Source organism: Ornithodoros turicata, chromosome 4 (genome assembly GCF_037126465.1).
Source record: "Ornithodoros turicata isolate Travis chromosome 4, ASM3712646v1, whole genome shotgun sequence".
NCBI classification, from domain to species: Eukaryota; Metazoa; Arthropoda; class Arachnida; order Ixodida; family Argasidae; genus Ornithodoros; species Ornithodoros turicata.
This window is the reverse complement of record NC_088204.1, coordinates 74797520-74816610: the sequence shown is the minus strand read 5'-3', so window position 1 is coordinate 74816610 and position 19091 is coordinate 74797520. Positions and strand designations below refer to the sequence as shown.

The window sequence follows — 19091 nt, the reverse complement described above, 5'->3', positions numbered from 1 at the left end:
TATTTTATTTATTTATTTCTTATTCCTTCTTATTTCTTTCTTTCTTTCTTTCTTTAATTATTCTCTTTTCTTTTTATTTATTTATTATTATTTCTTATTTCTGGAATAGCAAGCCGACGTCCCGTTTGGCTGACCTTTCCCCGTTTTTTTTCCCTTTTCGTCTAATAAACATATCCCCCCCCCCCGCAAGAAATTGATGAGGGAACACCATCCTTTTCTTTATTTTGTTCATTGCGCATCTTCGGAGACGCGTTCTTTCCTTCACCCCCAATGTGAGAGGGTGAAAGAGCACACTATCGCCTCTTGCACCCTGGAAAAAGATTAAAAGAAAAGGGCAGTTCCGATAGAGCCACCCGATACATTTGCTGTTGTTTCCGCAAGTTAAAGCTCATCTTCGACGCATGAGGCGGCACTGTGCCCTTTCACCCTCTCACATTCGGGATGAAGGAAAGACGCGTCTCCGAAGATGCGCAATGAACAAAATAAAGAAAAAATTGTGTTCATTCACCAATTTTTTGCGGACGATCTATTGAACGGATTTTTGTTCTGAAAATGGCTCCGGTATCAGGTGACCGAAGGGATCACATGTTCTCATTGGGACAACTTCGTAGCTTTTATAATTAAAAAGTTCATTATTGAAAGTTAATTAGGGGTTTGCTAGGGGTTGCTTAGGGGTTTGCTAATGCCCTCCTAAGGAGTGCACTTCAGCATATGCCATATTGCAATTGATTTCACATTAGAAAAAGCGATACATATATTTAAAAAAAATATGTGCGCATTTATCTCGGACACCCTGTATATAGGCTGATTCTCCTTACGCAAAAATCTTCCCCCACCTCTTTTTCGAAGCTCACTTGTGTTGTGAATAATGTGGATTCAGAGACAACGGACCTGAAGAAAGCACCACAATTCATCGAGTATTTGCAAAAGTTTCTCCAGGTTGAAGCGCAAAATGTCTGCGGCAAATACCAATGCTGGAACCTAGGAATGAAGAAAATGAAGTTCCCATAATTCAGGAAAGACTTGCATGCTTTTTGTGACTGAAGCAAAAGACGAAGAAGAAAAAAAAAGTAAGTGCCGCGTGAGTGCTTGTGTCTGGCCTGTTTATTTATTTATTTATTGCAACAGCTGAAGTGCCCTATGAAGGACATTACATGAGGGCACAAGATGGCAACGGCAGTGCACTTTAAGAGTGGCGAGCCACTTACACGGCTGACCTCTCTCAACATCTATCAAGCAAGCACGCAGTACAATACGGTATATAGTTTGAAATAACAAAGAGTTATTAATTTTGGTCCAAGGCAATGAGAAGGCAAACAATGCTGAAACTGTTGAGAATCATAGCTATGAGTACTAGCGGTTAAGTACCTTTAGAACGGTCACGTGAGGTTCTCGTAAAAAAAAAAAAAAAAGAAAAGAGAGAAACGGCGATAAGTATTTAGTACAACACAGATAAATTGTTTTACGTGAGAGCTCAAAGGTAATGAATCACGGCGTGTTTTATTCGTGTAAATTATGTTTGGCGAAAGGATATTCTTATTTCGCACAACGAACTTCCCGCAATTCCCGATAGTCAATTTTCGCGAAATGTGGCACGTTTGTAGGTGCATGTCACCATGTTGTCCAGCTGCTCTTAGAATATCTCGAATATCATTGTGTTGCTTTGAACTGTTTTGAGTTACTATTTTTGATCAAGTAGCAGGAACCAGGATATCATAGATAGCACATCATTTTCTGGAGCGCCCCGCCTAGCCTTTAGAGGCTTTAACTGCTTTGTATGGTTATGCCCTGTCGACGTGTCAGCGTACTTCCCCTTTAATACAAAGAAGTGAGCGGTAATACGCAATAAAAAGCGTATAAGCCACAGCCCGGAAGTTCAAACAGATACGTAAAGACTTTCCCCTCTCTATAAATACGCTAAACTTGCATGTCTTCCGCTTAATGTACAACATTCAGTAACCCGTACAGAAAGCTCGCAAAGTCACAGGGGAGGCTCTCGCCGCAATTGAGGAAGTCGAAGTCGACAACACTTGGGAAGGTTGCGACCGACACCTTCAGAACGCGCAATGACGATAGCCGTACTCTATACGAATGGGATGCTGTTGCGCAGCTCTATTTGTACCATCTGTTTTAGCAGAAACCGGAACAAGAAGCAGCTTTCAGCAGGTCGGTCAAACACCATCACTTCCTTTTCACGCGGTTTGCGACGTGGCTTGTTTTTCGGAAAAGAAGTTTCCCGCGCTGGGGGGTTCGGCAGGTGACTGGCATGAGCGCCGTCGCCCGTTTCGTTCGTCTGCTTGGAAACGTGAATATGGGAAGCAGAATTATCGTGCCTCCTGCTACCGGCGGAAGCGTGTCTTCTGCTACTGTTGATGGGTGTCTGTTTCTTTTAGATGTTGTTATTAGTGTTTGGAGAGTGGCGTGCTTTATTACATATTATTCTTTGTTACCTGTGCCCTAGGTGTAGGTGGTGGTGGTGGTGATAGGGCTTGCCGTTGTCGGCCTCACGTATGTGGGCAACGTCACGACTCACCCCCTGCGGGAATGTGCGTCCTGGGCCGACTTCTAAGGGAACTGTGCCGACATATGTCTGAAAGCGTCTGAGCCCTAAGCGCCTGTTGACACCGACATATGTCCTATAATGTTCTTCGTCTGCTAGGAAATATGACAATGGGAAGAAGAAGAAATAGCGCTTCTTCAGCTGCAGCCGAGGCAGGCGAAGTCACAATATTCGTTTTAACGCTATGGTTGGGTAAGCTGTGTGGTGGGCGTCCTGTACTGCAGATTAATTTGTGAGTTATAGTTGGCCCTCCGTGCATTAGATCAGTTTCGTGTCGTTCGTCTGCGTTGAAATGTCTACAGGGCAAGCAGAAAGGTAGTGTCGTCTGCTATTGTGTAATGTCGTCTGCTGCGGTAGCGGACGATCTGCTGCCTTGCTATTCTGACGTTATAGTGATAGCTGTCGTCTGTTGTAATAGTTGTGGGTGTACATTTCCGACAATAATTGGACCTCATCTTGGCAGAAGCTTGTCTTGCATCCCTAAAGCCAAATTATTATTCGTCTGATGCTAATTTCAAAAGTCGCGGGCACATGGTTGCCTGATGTTATCATTGTAGCGAATATCAAAGAAGCAGGCAGAGCAGTCGCCGATAACACGCCGCTAACCGGCCAAACAACAACAAGCTAAAAAAAAACAAAACAAAAAAAAAAGCAAAACGAATCGCACCACTGACGCGTACGTCTCGTAAGGCATCTACCTAAAGCAGACCCCTATCCTCAATACCGCATCATCAATCACACCATGATGCAGCGAGAGGAATAAAAGACAAGAACCTCGTCATCGATTCCAATTTTCGACGCCTTCCTTCCTTCCAAACAACAGCCTCTTTCACACACAAAAGAGGCTCCCCCGCACGTCGACCGTTCCACAAACATCGCACAGTGTTACGAACATTTTTTTCTGTGGAAGCCGCCAGAAATAACGGATTACCGCATTCACCGCATTCCACAGCGTGGAACTGTAGCAGTAGCACACTATACGTATTGTGCTGCGTAGGTGTAACTGGCACCTCGAATAATAATAATAATAATAACAATAATAATAAAACAGGTGAGATAGCCATTCCAGGGCCCTCGGTGCTAGATTAGCACCTTCCGCGCAGGAAAGGACGGTAGAGGGCGCGTTTCCGCATTTTATGCGGGAGACCAGTCGTGATGCTTCGCACGCTCCTATTGTGTTGTAGCCAGTAGCATTTCCAAACGACCATGCCGTGTGAACAGAAGACAATGCCACCGTTTCTTGGTGTCACTATCATTCTTGTTGTCTGCAAAGAGAAACATCAGGGCTGACGCGAAATATGTGCTCTTGGTGTTGATTTATACGCAGCGCTCGTGTCCCCGTTGCTTCAGGTGTGGGGGAGCGTCAGACTTCCTGCATGGTAATATACTCGTTGAACGGGTAGGAAGCGCATGCAAAGCAAGCAAGCATAGCACGAACACAGTATGGACAGTGTTTTTTATTTTTTTATTTTTTTTCTTAGGTGGAAAGTGTGGAAGATTGACAGGCGACTATGGTTGTATGCGCGCTTGGGCTGGAAGGGTAGCCATTATGGCTCCGGGATCTTTTGCCTCCGTGTTCTGGATTTATTCTTGTTTTTTTTTTGTCCATTATAACGTGAGTTCGGGATATGTTATTTGCATGCATGGTAGACATGTATATTATATATATAGATGTGGTTCGGCTGGTTGAGTCTTCCAGCTAGTTATCGTGGAATGTGACTGAGGGAGTATCGTGTGATGAGTTATAAACAGCAGCGTGAACTTTATCTGGCGTTCTCGAACCAGGTCGTTGAAATGTTGGGAGTAAACGTCAAAGGGGCAGTGCTTCATCTTTATTTTTTTTTTATTTTTTTCGCGAGTAAGTAGATGGTGGTGATAAGCACGCCGTGGCCTTCGATGCTTTTTGAAGGTGTAAATACATCCACTGTATCACTAAATATTTCTATCAGCGTTAAGTACTTCGGTACATTTGTACCCTATAGCAGAGTAATTCATTTTGAAATTACCCAGACGACGACCTGACCCCTTACAATATATTCCCCTATAAAATGAAGCGGCTTATAGATATCGACGATATCGGCACAACTTAATTGACACTATAAACGATCAAATTGTTGATATTTTTTAAGTCTGAAAATTTTGAGCAAATGCAAGCACCATTGCAACTAAATTCTGCAGAATCCTTCATTGTCTCGGCCCAAATTATTTTGGGGGCAATTGGGCGCATACATTCGTGACCACTATGCAATTGGCGAATTCTGGGTTGGTTCTGGTTGGTGGCTTGATTGGCTCACTTCGTGATAAGCCTGAGATTGCTAGTACAGCATCTGATAAAAGCGACATCATACGTGCTTATGCTGTCAAGCGGTTCAAATGCTTACAAGTAACTTGTACAAGCTATAAAGTTTGCTGTATACTAACCTAGTTTTCGAACTGTTGCTAAAACATTTTCAGCGCCCTTACGATTCACCAATTTTTCAATTCGCATGAAACTCGCGAAAATTGATAGATTCGCGCACAGTAAGGCTTGTATACGGTAGAACACGACTTCCCCAGCCAGTCACGTGTCAGGGGAGTAGGTGACGTCACGACGTACAGCAGGACGAGCAGTGGCGCCGAGAAATTTGGGAGTCGCCCCCTGGTGTTCACTGAGCGAACCGTGTCGTGGGGGATGTTCCCGGGCAGTATCCGCACATTGCGTTGTGTATCAAGGCATTGCACGTGTAAGAGGCTGTCCAGCGTTGATATTTCCTGGTAATGCATGACGAAAACGACATATGTGTTGCAGGTAAGTCGCATTTTCATTCCAATATGACAGTTTTTACTGTGAGTAACAGAAACGAAACCGAAACCAGGATCCCCACCAAGAGGCGGCACAGTGGCGCCCCTAGTGAGGGTCTCGCCGCCATATTGGTGGCCATATTGGTGCCAGATTGGCCATATTGGCTGATCACTCTTAACACATAATAGAGAGAGAGAGAGAAATTATATTTCCAAGAGTCGACGACTTTTGGAAAGGAGCCGCCGGAAACGAAAGGAAATTTTTGGTGTAGTACCTTAATACTCTTATAACGTGAATCTTTTGTGAGCAGCATGCCGCCGTGTGCAGGCAGACCGCTCGGCAATGAATCAGCGATACTGAATTGTATCCGTGCCTTACAGGCACGAAAAATGAGATTAAGTGCTTAATGCGTTATGTTTCAATGTCATCCGTGAGCTGCCACGCGGACAGTTTCAATACCGTTTGTACTGCAAAAATAAAACTTCACCACATAGCACGCTCCGCGCCAACCATGGCCACCAATGATAGGATTATCGCGGAGTCTAAGCGAGAGAGGGGGGGGGGCGCACGCCTTTTTGTGTCAGTTTGGATATATGATAATTGTCACAAAAAGGCGTATGCCGCCCCCCTCTCTGCGACCCAGAAGAGATAACCCTATCATTCGTGGCATTGGTTGGCGCACAGCATGCTATGTGGCGAAGTTCTATCTTTAGAGTGTGTCTTCTACTGCGTAGCAGAGTTTTAGATGTTTTAGCTCAGGCAAGTAAGGAGGGTATACGAGATCGAGCAAACCGGGAAGGAAATGTTAAGGGAAGTGCCTCTCGTCCCGAGGCACTTCCGATAACGTTAGCATAGACAAGTATCTTTTCACGAGAGAAACCACTCATGACCACGCTAAAAGTAGACACAATTATTTTTGCGCGTTCGGAAGTACGTTAATTGACAACGTTATTAAAACGTATGAAACTCATCCGAAAATATACATAATATTATAACATCTCAAAAACACAAATTGACTTTCAACCTGCAGACTACGAATGATTTTTTTTTACTAGATTAGATTAGAAGCAATTAGTGGATTAGTAGCAGTAGATTTTTTTACTGTTTTGTCGCATGTATGTTACTTTAGTGGGTGGGCCACATCATCTTCGTGGCATTTGATATCATTACAAGGGGACACGTGGCACGTGCTTTCGTAAATAATGTCACTTGAAAATACTCCGAAGGCCGGGAAGAATCATATTTATTCCTTGAAAGCTCAATCCGGCACTGCAACATGAAGACGGTAAAATAGCCAACGTTTCGGGGTTATATCTCATATGGCCCGAGTGTGCATATGGCCCAAGTGACCAAAACGTCCAAGTGTTCATAAGACCCGAAAAAGAATTGGGCCTTTTGCGCATTTGGGTCAAATGAGCAGGACAGGATAAGGTGTCCAGAAGGCCCTAACGCCCAGAAGGCCCAAATGGTCATATGGTCCGAAAACCAGAAAGGAAGACTCACAGTGTATTTTTTCGACCGTATTTTTCAGTGTATAAGCGCCGTTATACATTGAAAGAAGTTCTCTGAAGAAGTCCTGCGCGTCATCTAATGTCATCATATGCGCGTCATCATCCTGCGCAGGACTTCTTCAGAGAACTTTTTTTTTATATATAACGGAGCTTGTACACAGAAAAATGCGGTACTTTTATCAGTGCGAGTTATATGCGAGAGATATTTTTCTGTAAAATTGCTTTTCAGGTGTGACTGCGCAGGAATTCCACACTTTGCCGAGAATCGCTACGGCTTGGTATTTTGCTCGGGACTGAGATTTATTATGTTCATCAAGCAGTGCCCATTTTGGACAATTGCACTCGGTCACTCAGTGGAATATGCTCCTTCTGCAGCGCGCATCTCACGTGAACACAAACAATGCGCTTCTTCCGCCTTGTGAAATGTAGTCTCCAAAGAGTTCAGTTACAGAATCAATTCGAAGGTGTCCGCCTATTTGATAGAGCGCCATTTGGTCGAACGGCCTCGAAAAAATGGCCCCGGAAAATTTGGTGACGGTACAAATGGTCTCGGAAAAAATTGCACCGATGGGTTAGAGCGGAAAAAACGGTCCCATGCGTAGGCGTGGTTTGCGACGTTCAGACCCCTCCCGAAATCGTACCTTTGGTAGCGCATCTGGAAGAGGGAAACGAGGAGTAAACCCTTCTCTCCTATGCAAATTTCCTCCTGAACCCCTCCAGAAATATTTTTTTCTGGCTACGCTACTGCCGTGCCCGGCTTGGGTACCTTCGCAGAAAAAGCGCTACATATTGTGCGTCATAGCAGTATTCAAGCGAAAGTTGAAAAGCTTTTAATGCGGCAAACGAATCAGTTGTTCAATAAATATACTAGGCACAGAGCTTACCAATCTGTACCGAGCGAAATATTGAACGCTGTAAGGATTCAATATTTATTTGTATTTTACTTTTTGTCACATTTATATCTTGCTTGCTTGAAAATTTGTTTCTTCATTTCATTACTTTTAGTAATATTTGTAGTTCAGTTACCTTTATCTCCTCTGTCGCATTCAGCATTTAATTAATATTGCGCATATGTGCAAAGAAAATACAGTATCTAGGTCACTCCTAGTCTTCGCTCCTGGTTTTCGGGCCATATGACCATTCGGGCCATATGAATATTTTGGCCTTCTGGACACCTTACCCTGCCCTTCTCATTTGACCCAAACGCTCAAAAGGCCCAAATTTTTTTCGGGTCTTATGAACATTTGGGCGTTCTGGTCACTTGGGCCATATGAGATGATACCACGTTTCGGAACCAGGGGGCTTAATCCTTCATCGTCGTTACGGTCGTTACAAGCTAACGAGTGGCGGGAAATTCAAAAAGGCGGGCGGGAAATTTAAAAAGGTGGGCACGTGATAAAACACGTACACGGCGCCCTTCGTGCGATACGTGAAGGCCGTGGTACACGTCACGCGCAAGGTGTCACGTGCCCACCGCCACTCGTTAGCTTGTAACGACCGTAACGACGATGAAGCGATTAAGCCCCCAGGATTGGTTCCGAAACTCAAGGTCGAAATGACTCTATAGACGACAACGTAATATTTGTATTTCTTAAATATTTACTTTTTACGATGTAAGATAACATTGAGATAAGATAATTAAGACAGCCGCGGTTGCACGCATGCGACAGAAGTTCATCATATCGAGTTATCGCACCTATCCCGACTAGTTGATTGGTTGACGTGGCCCTGTGTCTGGTGGAGAGGGTTCATTGCGGTAAGTCGATACAATACGCTTTTGCCGCATTCAAGCAAACGCAGCTCATGTAACATTTGTTTTTTACTAGAACCCTTTGACAATGTAAGATAATCTTTGAAATAAAATAAAAAAAAATAAAATGAAAAACGCAAGCCGTTTAAAACAAAGAGAGAGAGAGAGAGAGAGAGAGAGAGAGAGAGAGAAAGAAAGATTACCATTGGAAATCAAACGCCAGTCAGGCTGGCTTGGGAGCACAACTGTTTTTATCGGGAACAAATCGTGATAAAGCTCCAAGTTCATCTACCGCATTGCCACACTGGGAGGGGACGTGAAGATGTTATCTCTAAATAGGGGCGTAAATCGCCATACCGTAAACACACAGATCGACGATTAGATCTACACGGCTACTTAGACTAATTGATGTTGTCAGTTTAATCGAGCTCGCTTTTTATTAGGCGAAGATTAATGGATCTAGTGGCCCCGTGATGAGGTTGGCCTAGATAAAACGTGATAAGTGAGCTCAGTATTGGTGTTACCGTTACGGCCTCAACGACAGTCCTGCCATTGTATTAAATATAACTGCTGAAAAAAAAAAAGAAAGAAAGAAAGACAAGCGAGGCGTAGCATTTTGTTATAAAAACAGCTTTGAGGGTTCGTAAATGCACAATTGAAAAGATCACCGAGAACTATGTATGTAAAAGAAAGAAAAAAGAAAAAGAAACACGAGACAAGTGTTTTCCAATACTGAACACCATAAGGTATACATGCCAACAAGTAGACAGTAGAGGTGTCCCTGTACTGTTCTTTTTGCTTCTAAGTCGAATTCTTTACAAAGTAGAGATGTCGGATATGCGTTCCGGTTCCGGTATAGAACCGTACCGGGTCCCATACCGGGTCCCATACCGGGTCCCATACCGGGTCCCATACCGGGTCCCGTACGCACGTTCGGGTGACGACGTGCTTTATATACTTGGCTCAGGTACTTGTGACGTGCCGATGATCTGTGCCATGTAACACGTTAAAAAAAATTGGCGCTATACCCAATGCAAGTACATTATGCGATAACCGAATAAAAGCAAATAGGAAAGCATTTTTTTTTGTTTTTATTTATTTATTTGAATGTGCTTTCCTTTTGGATGGTGCGCTGAAGTATAACATTGAAACAGCACAACACACAAGACAAGAGTTATAAAAATCTGGAGCCCGCATCAACTGGTAGATTCTAAAAAAAAAGTCACTAACAGGCAGAAAAAAATATCCATGGTACATTCGATCAAGACTACGTTAAAGTTACGCTGAATACGGTTTAAGGGACTCGCCCTGCAGTGAACGGAAAGGTAAAACGGTAAAGGAGCCTGCGTAGATGTACCGGCACATGGAAGCAGACATCAGAAACAAGGTCAGCAGAATCAATATTGCCGTGAATAGATCTGCGCAAAAACAAAAAAATCTCGTACCGCTCTTCTGACAGATAACGTCGTCATATTAACCCCGCGAACAACACTGACATAATTGTAGTATCCAACACTATAGCCAGAAATTCTCCAGCTCGACGCAGGGAAATTGTGCGATTTCTTTCTCTCGTTAACGAACTTACAAAATTCTCCTGGCCTAGAGTTAAGGCTCCTATCGGCTAAGGCTCCTATCGACTGATCTTAAGTACTCCGCCCTGTCGCGCGAGAACAAGTTTTTTTTCGCTGCGGCCCTTGGATGTCTACCATACCAATGAAAGCGTGCCAATGAAAGCAATGAAGCTCGTCATAAAGTTGAGTTTGAGTTTGATTATTAAAAAAAAAAGAAGAAAAACGAAAAAAGAAAAACCCGGAAGATATTGAATAAATTTGGAAGAGCCGACTCACCGAATATTGTTCGGTTTGTGCAGCGGTGGAGGATAGGAAACATATTATAATGCACTGCAACATAGGTATGTGTCTCAAAGAGCAACTATGAAAGCTACACTTGATCGACTAGACAGCAGGGTCTTCGATATAGTGAAGGTGTTGGGACTTTAGGCACCGAACACGAGGGATGCTGCCTTGGCGGCAACTTGTGAAATTTGTTCAGAGCTGTGGGATGGACACAATCTTTTAGGATTCTCGGTGCATGATCTTGGGATAATTGTGAATAGTGGACTTCTGGTGAACATATGAATAGTGGACTTCTGGTGAACATATGAATAGTGGACTTCTGAATAGCGAACATGTGAGTAGTGAATAGGGAACTTCCGAGTAGAGCACGCGAGAAGTATTTTTTTTTTTTGGGGGGGGGGGGGGCGGTGGGAGCATTTATGTTAGGAGTAGCAGAACAAGTCGGGAGACGACTTCAATTTCTCCTCTTTTTTTTCCCTTACAAACAAACAAAGCTCGTCAGCTTTGTCATAATCACCATCAACAACAAATTCTATGAAGTTCAGTGTAATTTCGAGGTACCTTCCTATCTTCTCCTCATCACAAACCCAACAAAAAAAAAAGAGAAAGAAAAAAAAAGAGAGAAAAGGAGAAGGAAAACGCAGACGAGCAACCCTTCACGCTACATGAACATATTCGAGAAACGCCCACACCGAAAAGAAGCCAATGTCACGGCCACACGTTCAAAAACGAAGTACGGTTATGTCAGCACAGCCGCTAGGCGGAAGTAGTGCTGTCTTAAAGTACCATGTGACTTTCTCACGCGTCGATACACGAGCCGTTCCGCCTGGCTATTTTGCGTGGATAGATACGTCAACCGGGCTCAAGCAGAAATGGGAGCCATCGTCACTAGAACCAGTGTTTCCAGATGACGTGCGTTTACACCTGCTTCCGGCATTCTTCCGAGGCATTCTCTGTCAGGAATCTGGCACGGCGGTACTGGGAACAGATGGGTGCAGGCAAGAAAGGTGGTGGTATAGATAATTATAGCGAAGTCATCCCTGCGCTGCTTGAGAAGTCGCTTGGAAAAGAACCTGATGCAAAGTAATGCTGTGGCTGTTTCGAGAATTTTACTCAAGTTCTCGAGGCTTTTTTTAAGGAGTATAGCAGTAACTTTGGGTAGTGGGGTACATAATTGAATGGTTGATCGGCGAAACGCAGACGGAGACAGGGACCACACAGGACTACCTCCGAGCCTTGTGAGCACAGGGCTACCGCAAGTATCAGCAGTAGTCCCACGGGCACTCTGACTTTTCGTGAACGGACGTCTTTCGGATCATTGCGTGGGCTTTGATGATGGCTTAACCGTTGTTCTTGTCTTGTGTCTTGTATGCTTATGAACGAACAATTAAGTCAGTTCAGCCTCTGCAATTTACGCTGCATATATCAACGTTAGAGTATCCAGAACGGTATATATTCACGTCTCAAAATGTTGCTTCAAAAGATCAGGCTTGTGGGTGATAGTATCACATCAGCATGTTTATGCATATGTTTGCTCTTATCTTATTATAGCCATCACAGTCTCAAAACAACGTACTATCACTTGCGCTATACGTTAGACACTGTCTTCGTTCCTGGTCAAGAAGATACCACAGCCTTGGAGTGGCAACACCAGTATCTGAACAGAAATCCCACCGATTTTAGAGAGGGACACATGAATACATTTCCGCTCACAGGACACGATTAACGCATTCAAAACGAAACATCTGGAAACATAGGGTCTAACACAAGAATCCGTTTTCCCGCCTTTCAAAACCGAAACACACCTTTATGACACGTAATTCATGCTTTCTAAGCCAAATTCTTTCACCAGAAACTCACCCCCCCCCCCCCATGCACCCATATAGAGCACGAGAGGTGTATCCCCTTCTAAACCCTAACTCCGCCTAGCGACCTCTATTTCTTTTTTTCTTTCTTTTTTTCGAAACGGTTGGTTGCGCAAATTCCTGAACTACTATTTCGTCTTCTGCGAACGTAATATGCAAGCAGACGACCGACCGTACCACGTGACCGACTGCACGGGACGTCCGGTTCGTTGCATCGAAGTACCAGGAAAGCAGAAAACGAAAGTGAATTTTCGCGTAAGAAGATTTTCTTCACGTCGGTTCTCGGTTAATGGGGTTTGAAGGTTAAAGAACAACGGATAAGTATTCTGCTTTGAGCATGGTGGGTTCGTGATAAATGTGTCTTCTGCAAATCGCTGACGCACCAAACAGCACACACGCACGCAAAAAAAAAAAAAGAAAAAAAGGAAGAAAAAAAGAAATGGTGCCGTGATGTTACAAGTAAGGCTCGTCTGCCTATCGTGAGCAAACCGCAACAAGTATGTACGGTTTTTCCGGCGATTAGAGCCTGAGATAGTTGATGTATAGCCTTCGGAAAGCCGCGTATCCTGGTGTTCAATACATTGCTTGGCGTGATATTGCGGCGAATCGTGAGCATGCTTATTAAGCAGAGTTTTACGTAGTTTTAAGGTACGCAAAATTTTTCCATGTATCATTATCTGGCACCAAGGAAGCCCCTCGCTACTGCTGCCTACTTTGCCTACGTTGCACCAGTCTTCCCCCCCCCCCCCCCCATTAACCGAAACCCAGAATCGAATAAACCTCCACATTGGAAGGGCGCGTCGCATAGCAAGATAACACCTGTAACTTTCACATCTACGCCATAGCCAGGCTTCAGGGCTTTGGGATTTACAAAAAAAATCCGAAAAACATACGTTGGTAAAATTTAAAGAAATAATTTGGATCTATTCGAAAGTCCCCGCTTTTGGGGGTTCCAATTAACGGAAAACTCACCAGGAAGAGCCATACGCAGTGATGACTGGTTAACGAGGTTCATTCTCTTTCCTGTTAAGATTGCTTCCCATCGCGAGTTAGCAGACCCCGCCACAAGGAGAGGTGTCGCTCTTGACCCAAATCCAACGGCGCAATTACACGACTCTTTAACTTAAAGAGGCTCAAATTTCTCTTCGAGGAATGGGAGACACCGTTACCTTGACATCGACGCAAAAGGAACGGGTATTCAGTAGTTACATCGTCCGTGATTTGTGACCGAAAGAACTCGGAATTTTCCGTCTCATTTTGGAGAAGGTCGACAACGCGGAGCGCGCCCTCGTTGGGCTCCGCAAACTCTTCGTCCAATCATAGCGGCGAGATTCGTTTGAGGAGACCAATGTCTTAGCGCGTTTTGCCAGCTCATGCTCGCTTAGGAGAGATAACGTGTATCTTATTATTTGTTCACCACGTACTAACTTTTGTATGCATGAACTAAGTTTCATCCCAAATGTCTGGGATGCTTCGTCATTGGGTTTAAGAAAGATGAATCGCTTTTGTTACGTTTAAAAAAGACATCAAGCTTCTTCTTCTGTTCTGAAGCTGTAGTGTTGCAAGCATGTTTTGCTCAGTGTTACGAAGGTACTGACCAGGTGTATATGTAATCGTGCACTGTTGTTCGCAGAGTTTGTTGTTTATCTTGCTTAAGCAATACGTAGCTATACGTATTTGTACAATTTCCACCCTCAAGATATGCCTGCTTATTGAACAACGTATTCTGCGGTGTACAAAGGGGACTGCATCACAAGCAAATGCATCGCGGTCCTATGTTAAAACTTGTGTTTTTAGATATGTTTGAAAAAAAGAAAAAAAAAAAAGAAAGACCCCCGTTCCTCTTGTATTAGTGTGACGGCAGGCTTGTGTGCGGTGTCGAGCCGCGAAAAGAAATATTTTTGCACTTTACTGCTCCTTTAGCGACGCGTGAATATCTGTCTAATGTGAGCGAACTTCATGCTTGCCTATAGATTACCCTGATTGAATAGAGTACCCTGCCTAGTGACTGTACTCGACACGAGGGCATTTTAAGGTCATTTCGGCGATTTCGCGGGTCTACTTGGAAAACATCCAGTGCCTAAGTGGCGATGAAACTCCCCATTCATAATGTCACATAAACTTTTTTTCCTTTTTTTCGGAGGATCACGCTTTCTTCATGCTCCTCATGATCAAGGTGGACCTATACAAGTCAAAGGGGGCACAGGTGCCATATAAATAGTCTTCTTGAAAGGACTACTAGTTGTTGCGGCGAAAACTGCCTGTGTGACTGTGGCGAAGGTTATTCGGATTTCGCCAGACGACCGTGATACAGATGTGGTTGTCTTCAAATTTTGCCGTATAACAGTACAAAAAAGAATCAGAAGCTGCCCTTAAAAAAAAACAAAAAAAAACCATTTTTGCAAGGCAGCTTCTCGTTTTTCTTTATTGAGTGTGTCGTTTCACAACCGTCATATTTCTTCCGAATTTCGGATATTATCTCAGTTGCGAACTACAGACTCAGAATTCTTGGATAATAATAAACTCAGAAAAAAAGCTCTCCGAATATGATGCAAAATAAACTCCGAACTAGCGATAGCGCCAAGGTCAAGCCAACGACTACACTCCAGCAATAAAAAAAAAGGTACCTAATTTTAATCATTTTCAGAGCTATTTTAATCCTTTTCAGGACCATTTTGATCCTTTTCAGGACTAGACTCATTGCCACAACCATTAATCCCCTTCGGGTAAATGCACGGCACTTTACGCGAAGTTTAGAGAATATTTGCAGTTCTCAGGTTCAGGGGACTACTACACGGGAACCAACGTAGAAGACTAGAAGCTGTAACTGGTCCCAAATTTACTCATTTTTTTCTTAGAGTATCCAAGGTTTGTTGAATCTAACCACCTGCTGTGCTGTCTGAGGTTTTCCCTGGGGCTTCCGGCAGATATTCTCGACGGATATCGGCACAGTTCCCGATGAAGTCATCCCTGGACGCATACTAACACCCCTGTCTCCACGTCATTCCTCCTCTCCTTACTCCATTTGACCTGCGTCTATAAACCGCTCGCATAGCCAAAGTTGCGTCTACTGCCATAACATCCCACACGCAAAAACACGCCACAATGTCTATAATATCCAAAGCGTGTGACATACTTTCCGCTTGAGGGCGTGACTAACGACCCGAATTAACGAACAAACTTGATGACCAACTACCTGATCGCAACCGCGAACCTCGAAATGTCCGCAGTTGATGAACTTCTCGTGTGTGCATGTACACTACTTTTTTTTCCTGGTTCACATCACCTATGTGTATTTCGGGTCCCTTAATTACAACAATAGACAAGACATATCGCACTAACGACCATTTCTGGAGGACTGCTTTCATGACGACAGCCATATTCCACGGCGTGGTCATAATACAAACCTGCCTTCTTAAAATTTCATTCTTCATATAATCAGCCTTTGTGTCAGCGCGGCTCGTGCCGTCGCATCGCAGCGACCTCGAAGACAACGCGATTCACAAAAAGCTTCTTAGTTGTGGTTGTTTTTTTTTATCTCAGTACGGGAGACAATTACAGACTGTTTTTCATCGAGAATCTTATCAGCCACAGAGACAAGGTACGTGAACTGAGTGTCAAAAGCAACGAACTCTCGTTTTGTGTCTATTCGTTCTGGGTCGTGTCGCATGTTTGCTGCGCGACGGTCGGCTTTCATAAAGGAGTGTCAAGTTGAAGGATGGCTTCTCCCAGCGACGAGGTCGCATTGTTCTTGTTTGTGTTTGCGCATGTGAAAGTTGTAGTTGTGACTGTTTTTTTTTTTTTTTTCTCAGGTGTCAGAGAGCGGTCGGGTGTTAGAGGCGGTACGTTTTGTGGTCGCCTAGGGACTATAAATAGTCTCAGCGTGGTTCGAATGTTGCGCCCACTCTTCTTCTACAGAGACAGTGAGACATGTTTGCCTGGAGAACTTGAAAATGTTACTTCGGAATTGTTGTTGTTTTGTTTTTTAATTCAGAGTTTGCCGTAATCGATAGTAGTCTTCCTGTTTTGAATACAATAGCGTGAAATTGATTATGCAGTTACAGTATTTATTGTTGTTAAACACGGTATTTGTTAGTTGTTGTTGATTATGCAGTTAAAGTATTTGCGCTTCTACCTATTTAGCAACAGTATTATTATAATAGTATCTGTCGTGCATTGGAGATGCTACCGGCATACACGCACCAAAAAATACGGAGAAAAAATGCACAGAAAATAAGATGGTTAGTTGATATAGAGATAGTTAGAATAGTTATAATATAATATAGGTATAGACACACACGCACTTAAAGAGACGATGATGAGATGGGGCTGATATAGGTATAAGAGTATAATATAGTTAGTGTATAATATTCGGGGTAAAACTAAACGATTATATTGTTGGTAATAATGATATGTTGTGGTTTTATGGCACCTGAGCGACTAGGGTCATGAACCTAATATGTTACCAGAAAAATTGAATTCACAGATCTATACATTACTTTGGATCTTATACTATTACTTCTAATTACTATACTTTTACATTTGCACACGTATGTATGCCTGAATTTTTCATATGCCGTAGAAAACATAACGTTTGTGGGGGAAACTGAAAAGATGTCAATGCATTTGCAAGATAGTGAATGAGCAACAGAGCTAATCGAAGAGGACATATTAGGCCTGTAGATAAGAAATAAGGTTGTTTGCTTTCATGATACGGTATATCTGAACAAATCAACGTGGACTTACAAACAAGCGTACATAGGGGTCTAGCAGACTACCTTCGTCAATATGTTCGATCAAAAAGTTGGAACTGGATACACAAAGCGACTAACGTCTTTAATGCTGTAAAGCCCTGAGGGTACTCAAATAAATAAAAATAAATAAACGTTACCTTTTGTTGTGTCTGAAGAAGATATGTCACATAATCCTATGCTGGCTTTTAACTGTACATACAATAGGTACTTTGTAAAAACTATATAGAACCCATATTTCGCGAAACACGAAGTTCAAGAACATGAACCCAACGTTAACGTTCCAAGAGGATTTAAACTTACCTCATTTTTTGTGCTAAACCACCTTCTCGTTTCTAGCCGATGAAACTACGAATCTTCCAAACGCAGACGATCCAGGAACGAAATAGTTTTCCTTTAAAAAAATCCAGTATCACGTTGAAAAGTACTTCTTGCACAATCACTCCGTATTCACGTATGTCGCTACTCTCTGGACTTGTCCACAAAACACGGAACCTTCCGCAGTCCTGCGAACCACAGTCAGAAACCGGAACTTTCGATTAACCTCTGTCGTCTGCTTTCTTTTCGTAGCAAAAGCACCACCGCGCGGTCACCTGCTGAGATTCTCGATGTGCGCGCGTGCGATCTACAAGCTTACTACTGTTCGAATCTTGCTGCGCCGGTGCTTTTTCAAGGCGCTACCGCGTGGAGAGGGGGACAACCTTCCTTTTTTTTTTCTTTGCGCTTCCACTCTTAATGGGAGGAGGATGAGGGATCAGCGGGTGCCAAATCACTGGGCGAAGCAGAAGGTACCGTTTGAGAGTGTCGTCTGCTATATGTATTTTCTTAGCAGACGAAAGGAAATTCGCTGTCATATTATTGCACTTTCAAAAAATAGAGAGTAAGAAGGAAGTATGGAGAGAAAGAGAATTTTCTTTTCAACAGTACGCGGAATTAGCGAAGGAAGTATGGGTAAAGAAGGCAGACGACGATATCGTAACCTGATTTGCAGACGTTGACCTTGCAAGGTCTCGAGCGAAAGTTTCTTTTTGGTTTCCAGGAAAAAGAAAAACCCGGTAGTGATTTCTCTTACAAAACGTTGAAAGGTTTTTGACGTTTTACCAAGCAGATTGTGTTCTCCGATTGTTTAGCACTGTAGCTTGAGGGCGAGCACGGAGATACGTATTTTATTTTCCTTTTACAGTTTCGGTTTTTGTTTTCTTTCTTTTACGTCGTGTGATCTCTGTCTGTCAACGACCGGTATATCTCGCGGTCAGATCGTGGCTGTGTCGGGAGAGATATTTGTTTTATGGAGTTCCAGTTATGGTTTCCGTGTGCTTGTCTTTACGTTTCGCAATCACGTTTGGAGGATGTTTTGCTGTGTGAGTTGGGTCGCTAATTGGGGGGGGGGGGGGATGACGTTCCGGAGCGCGTGAGAACACGCTTTTTTGTGAGCTTGCACGCGTGACAGTTTCAAGGTTTGTAAACTAGGGCGGTCTGATTTATAGCTGCGAAGAGGTAACGTCTTAACTTGCGTTCTACTTGCTGCCGTGTTTTCCAATCAATCCCAAATGGTCGCACGGAACGAAGAGAAATGCGAAAAGTTTGTTATTTTTACATAGGACGTACGTTTAAATAGATCGCGGTGCCTACAGATTTAATGACATAACGGCGAGTTTAATAGATCGGAAGTAGTTCAAGATAACGGTACCGAAAACACGATAAACCAATCGCACTGTTTCTTTGAAACGGGTGACATCACACGGGTAAGATTGGATTTGACAACTTCTTTTACCGTATCGCTTTCGTACAGAGTTCTTCCGATGCAGATGCCAGGTTTGACGAACGGGGACGAATATGACAATTACTCAGGCTTTCTATCTATCAAGATCTAGTGTACATAAAACCTGAATGTGAAGATGATTGTGACCTCGAGAACAGGCTATACATGTAGAGTACTTTTTAAGCAGTTCGCACTCTCCGAGTCTCTCAGTCAGCTGGACTATCGCCCCTTCTCCCTATCGAAATTGCTTGGTC

The 19091-nt window shown here is 43.4% G+C and overlaps 1 protein-coding gene across 1 annotated transcript in view; it reads right to left on the bottom strand.

The window, feature by feature from the left end:
* LOC135393490 (uncharacterized) overlaps positions 1-17699 on the bottom strand; it is a 66330-nt gene extending 48631 nt beyond the window's left edge. The window contains exon 1 of the mRNA XM_064623900.1: positions 17379-17699. Within this exon, the coding sequence (XP_064479970.1) occupies positions 17379-17383 (5 nt within the window). The 5' untranslated portion in view covers positions 17384-17699. The remainder of the gene's footprint in view (positions 1-17378) is intronic.
* Positions 17700-19091: the final 1392 nt, after the last annotated feature.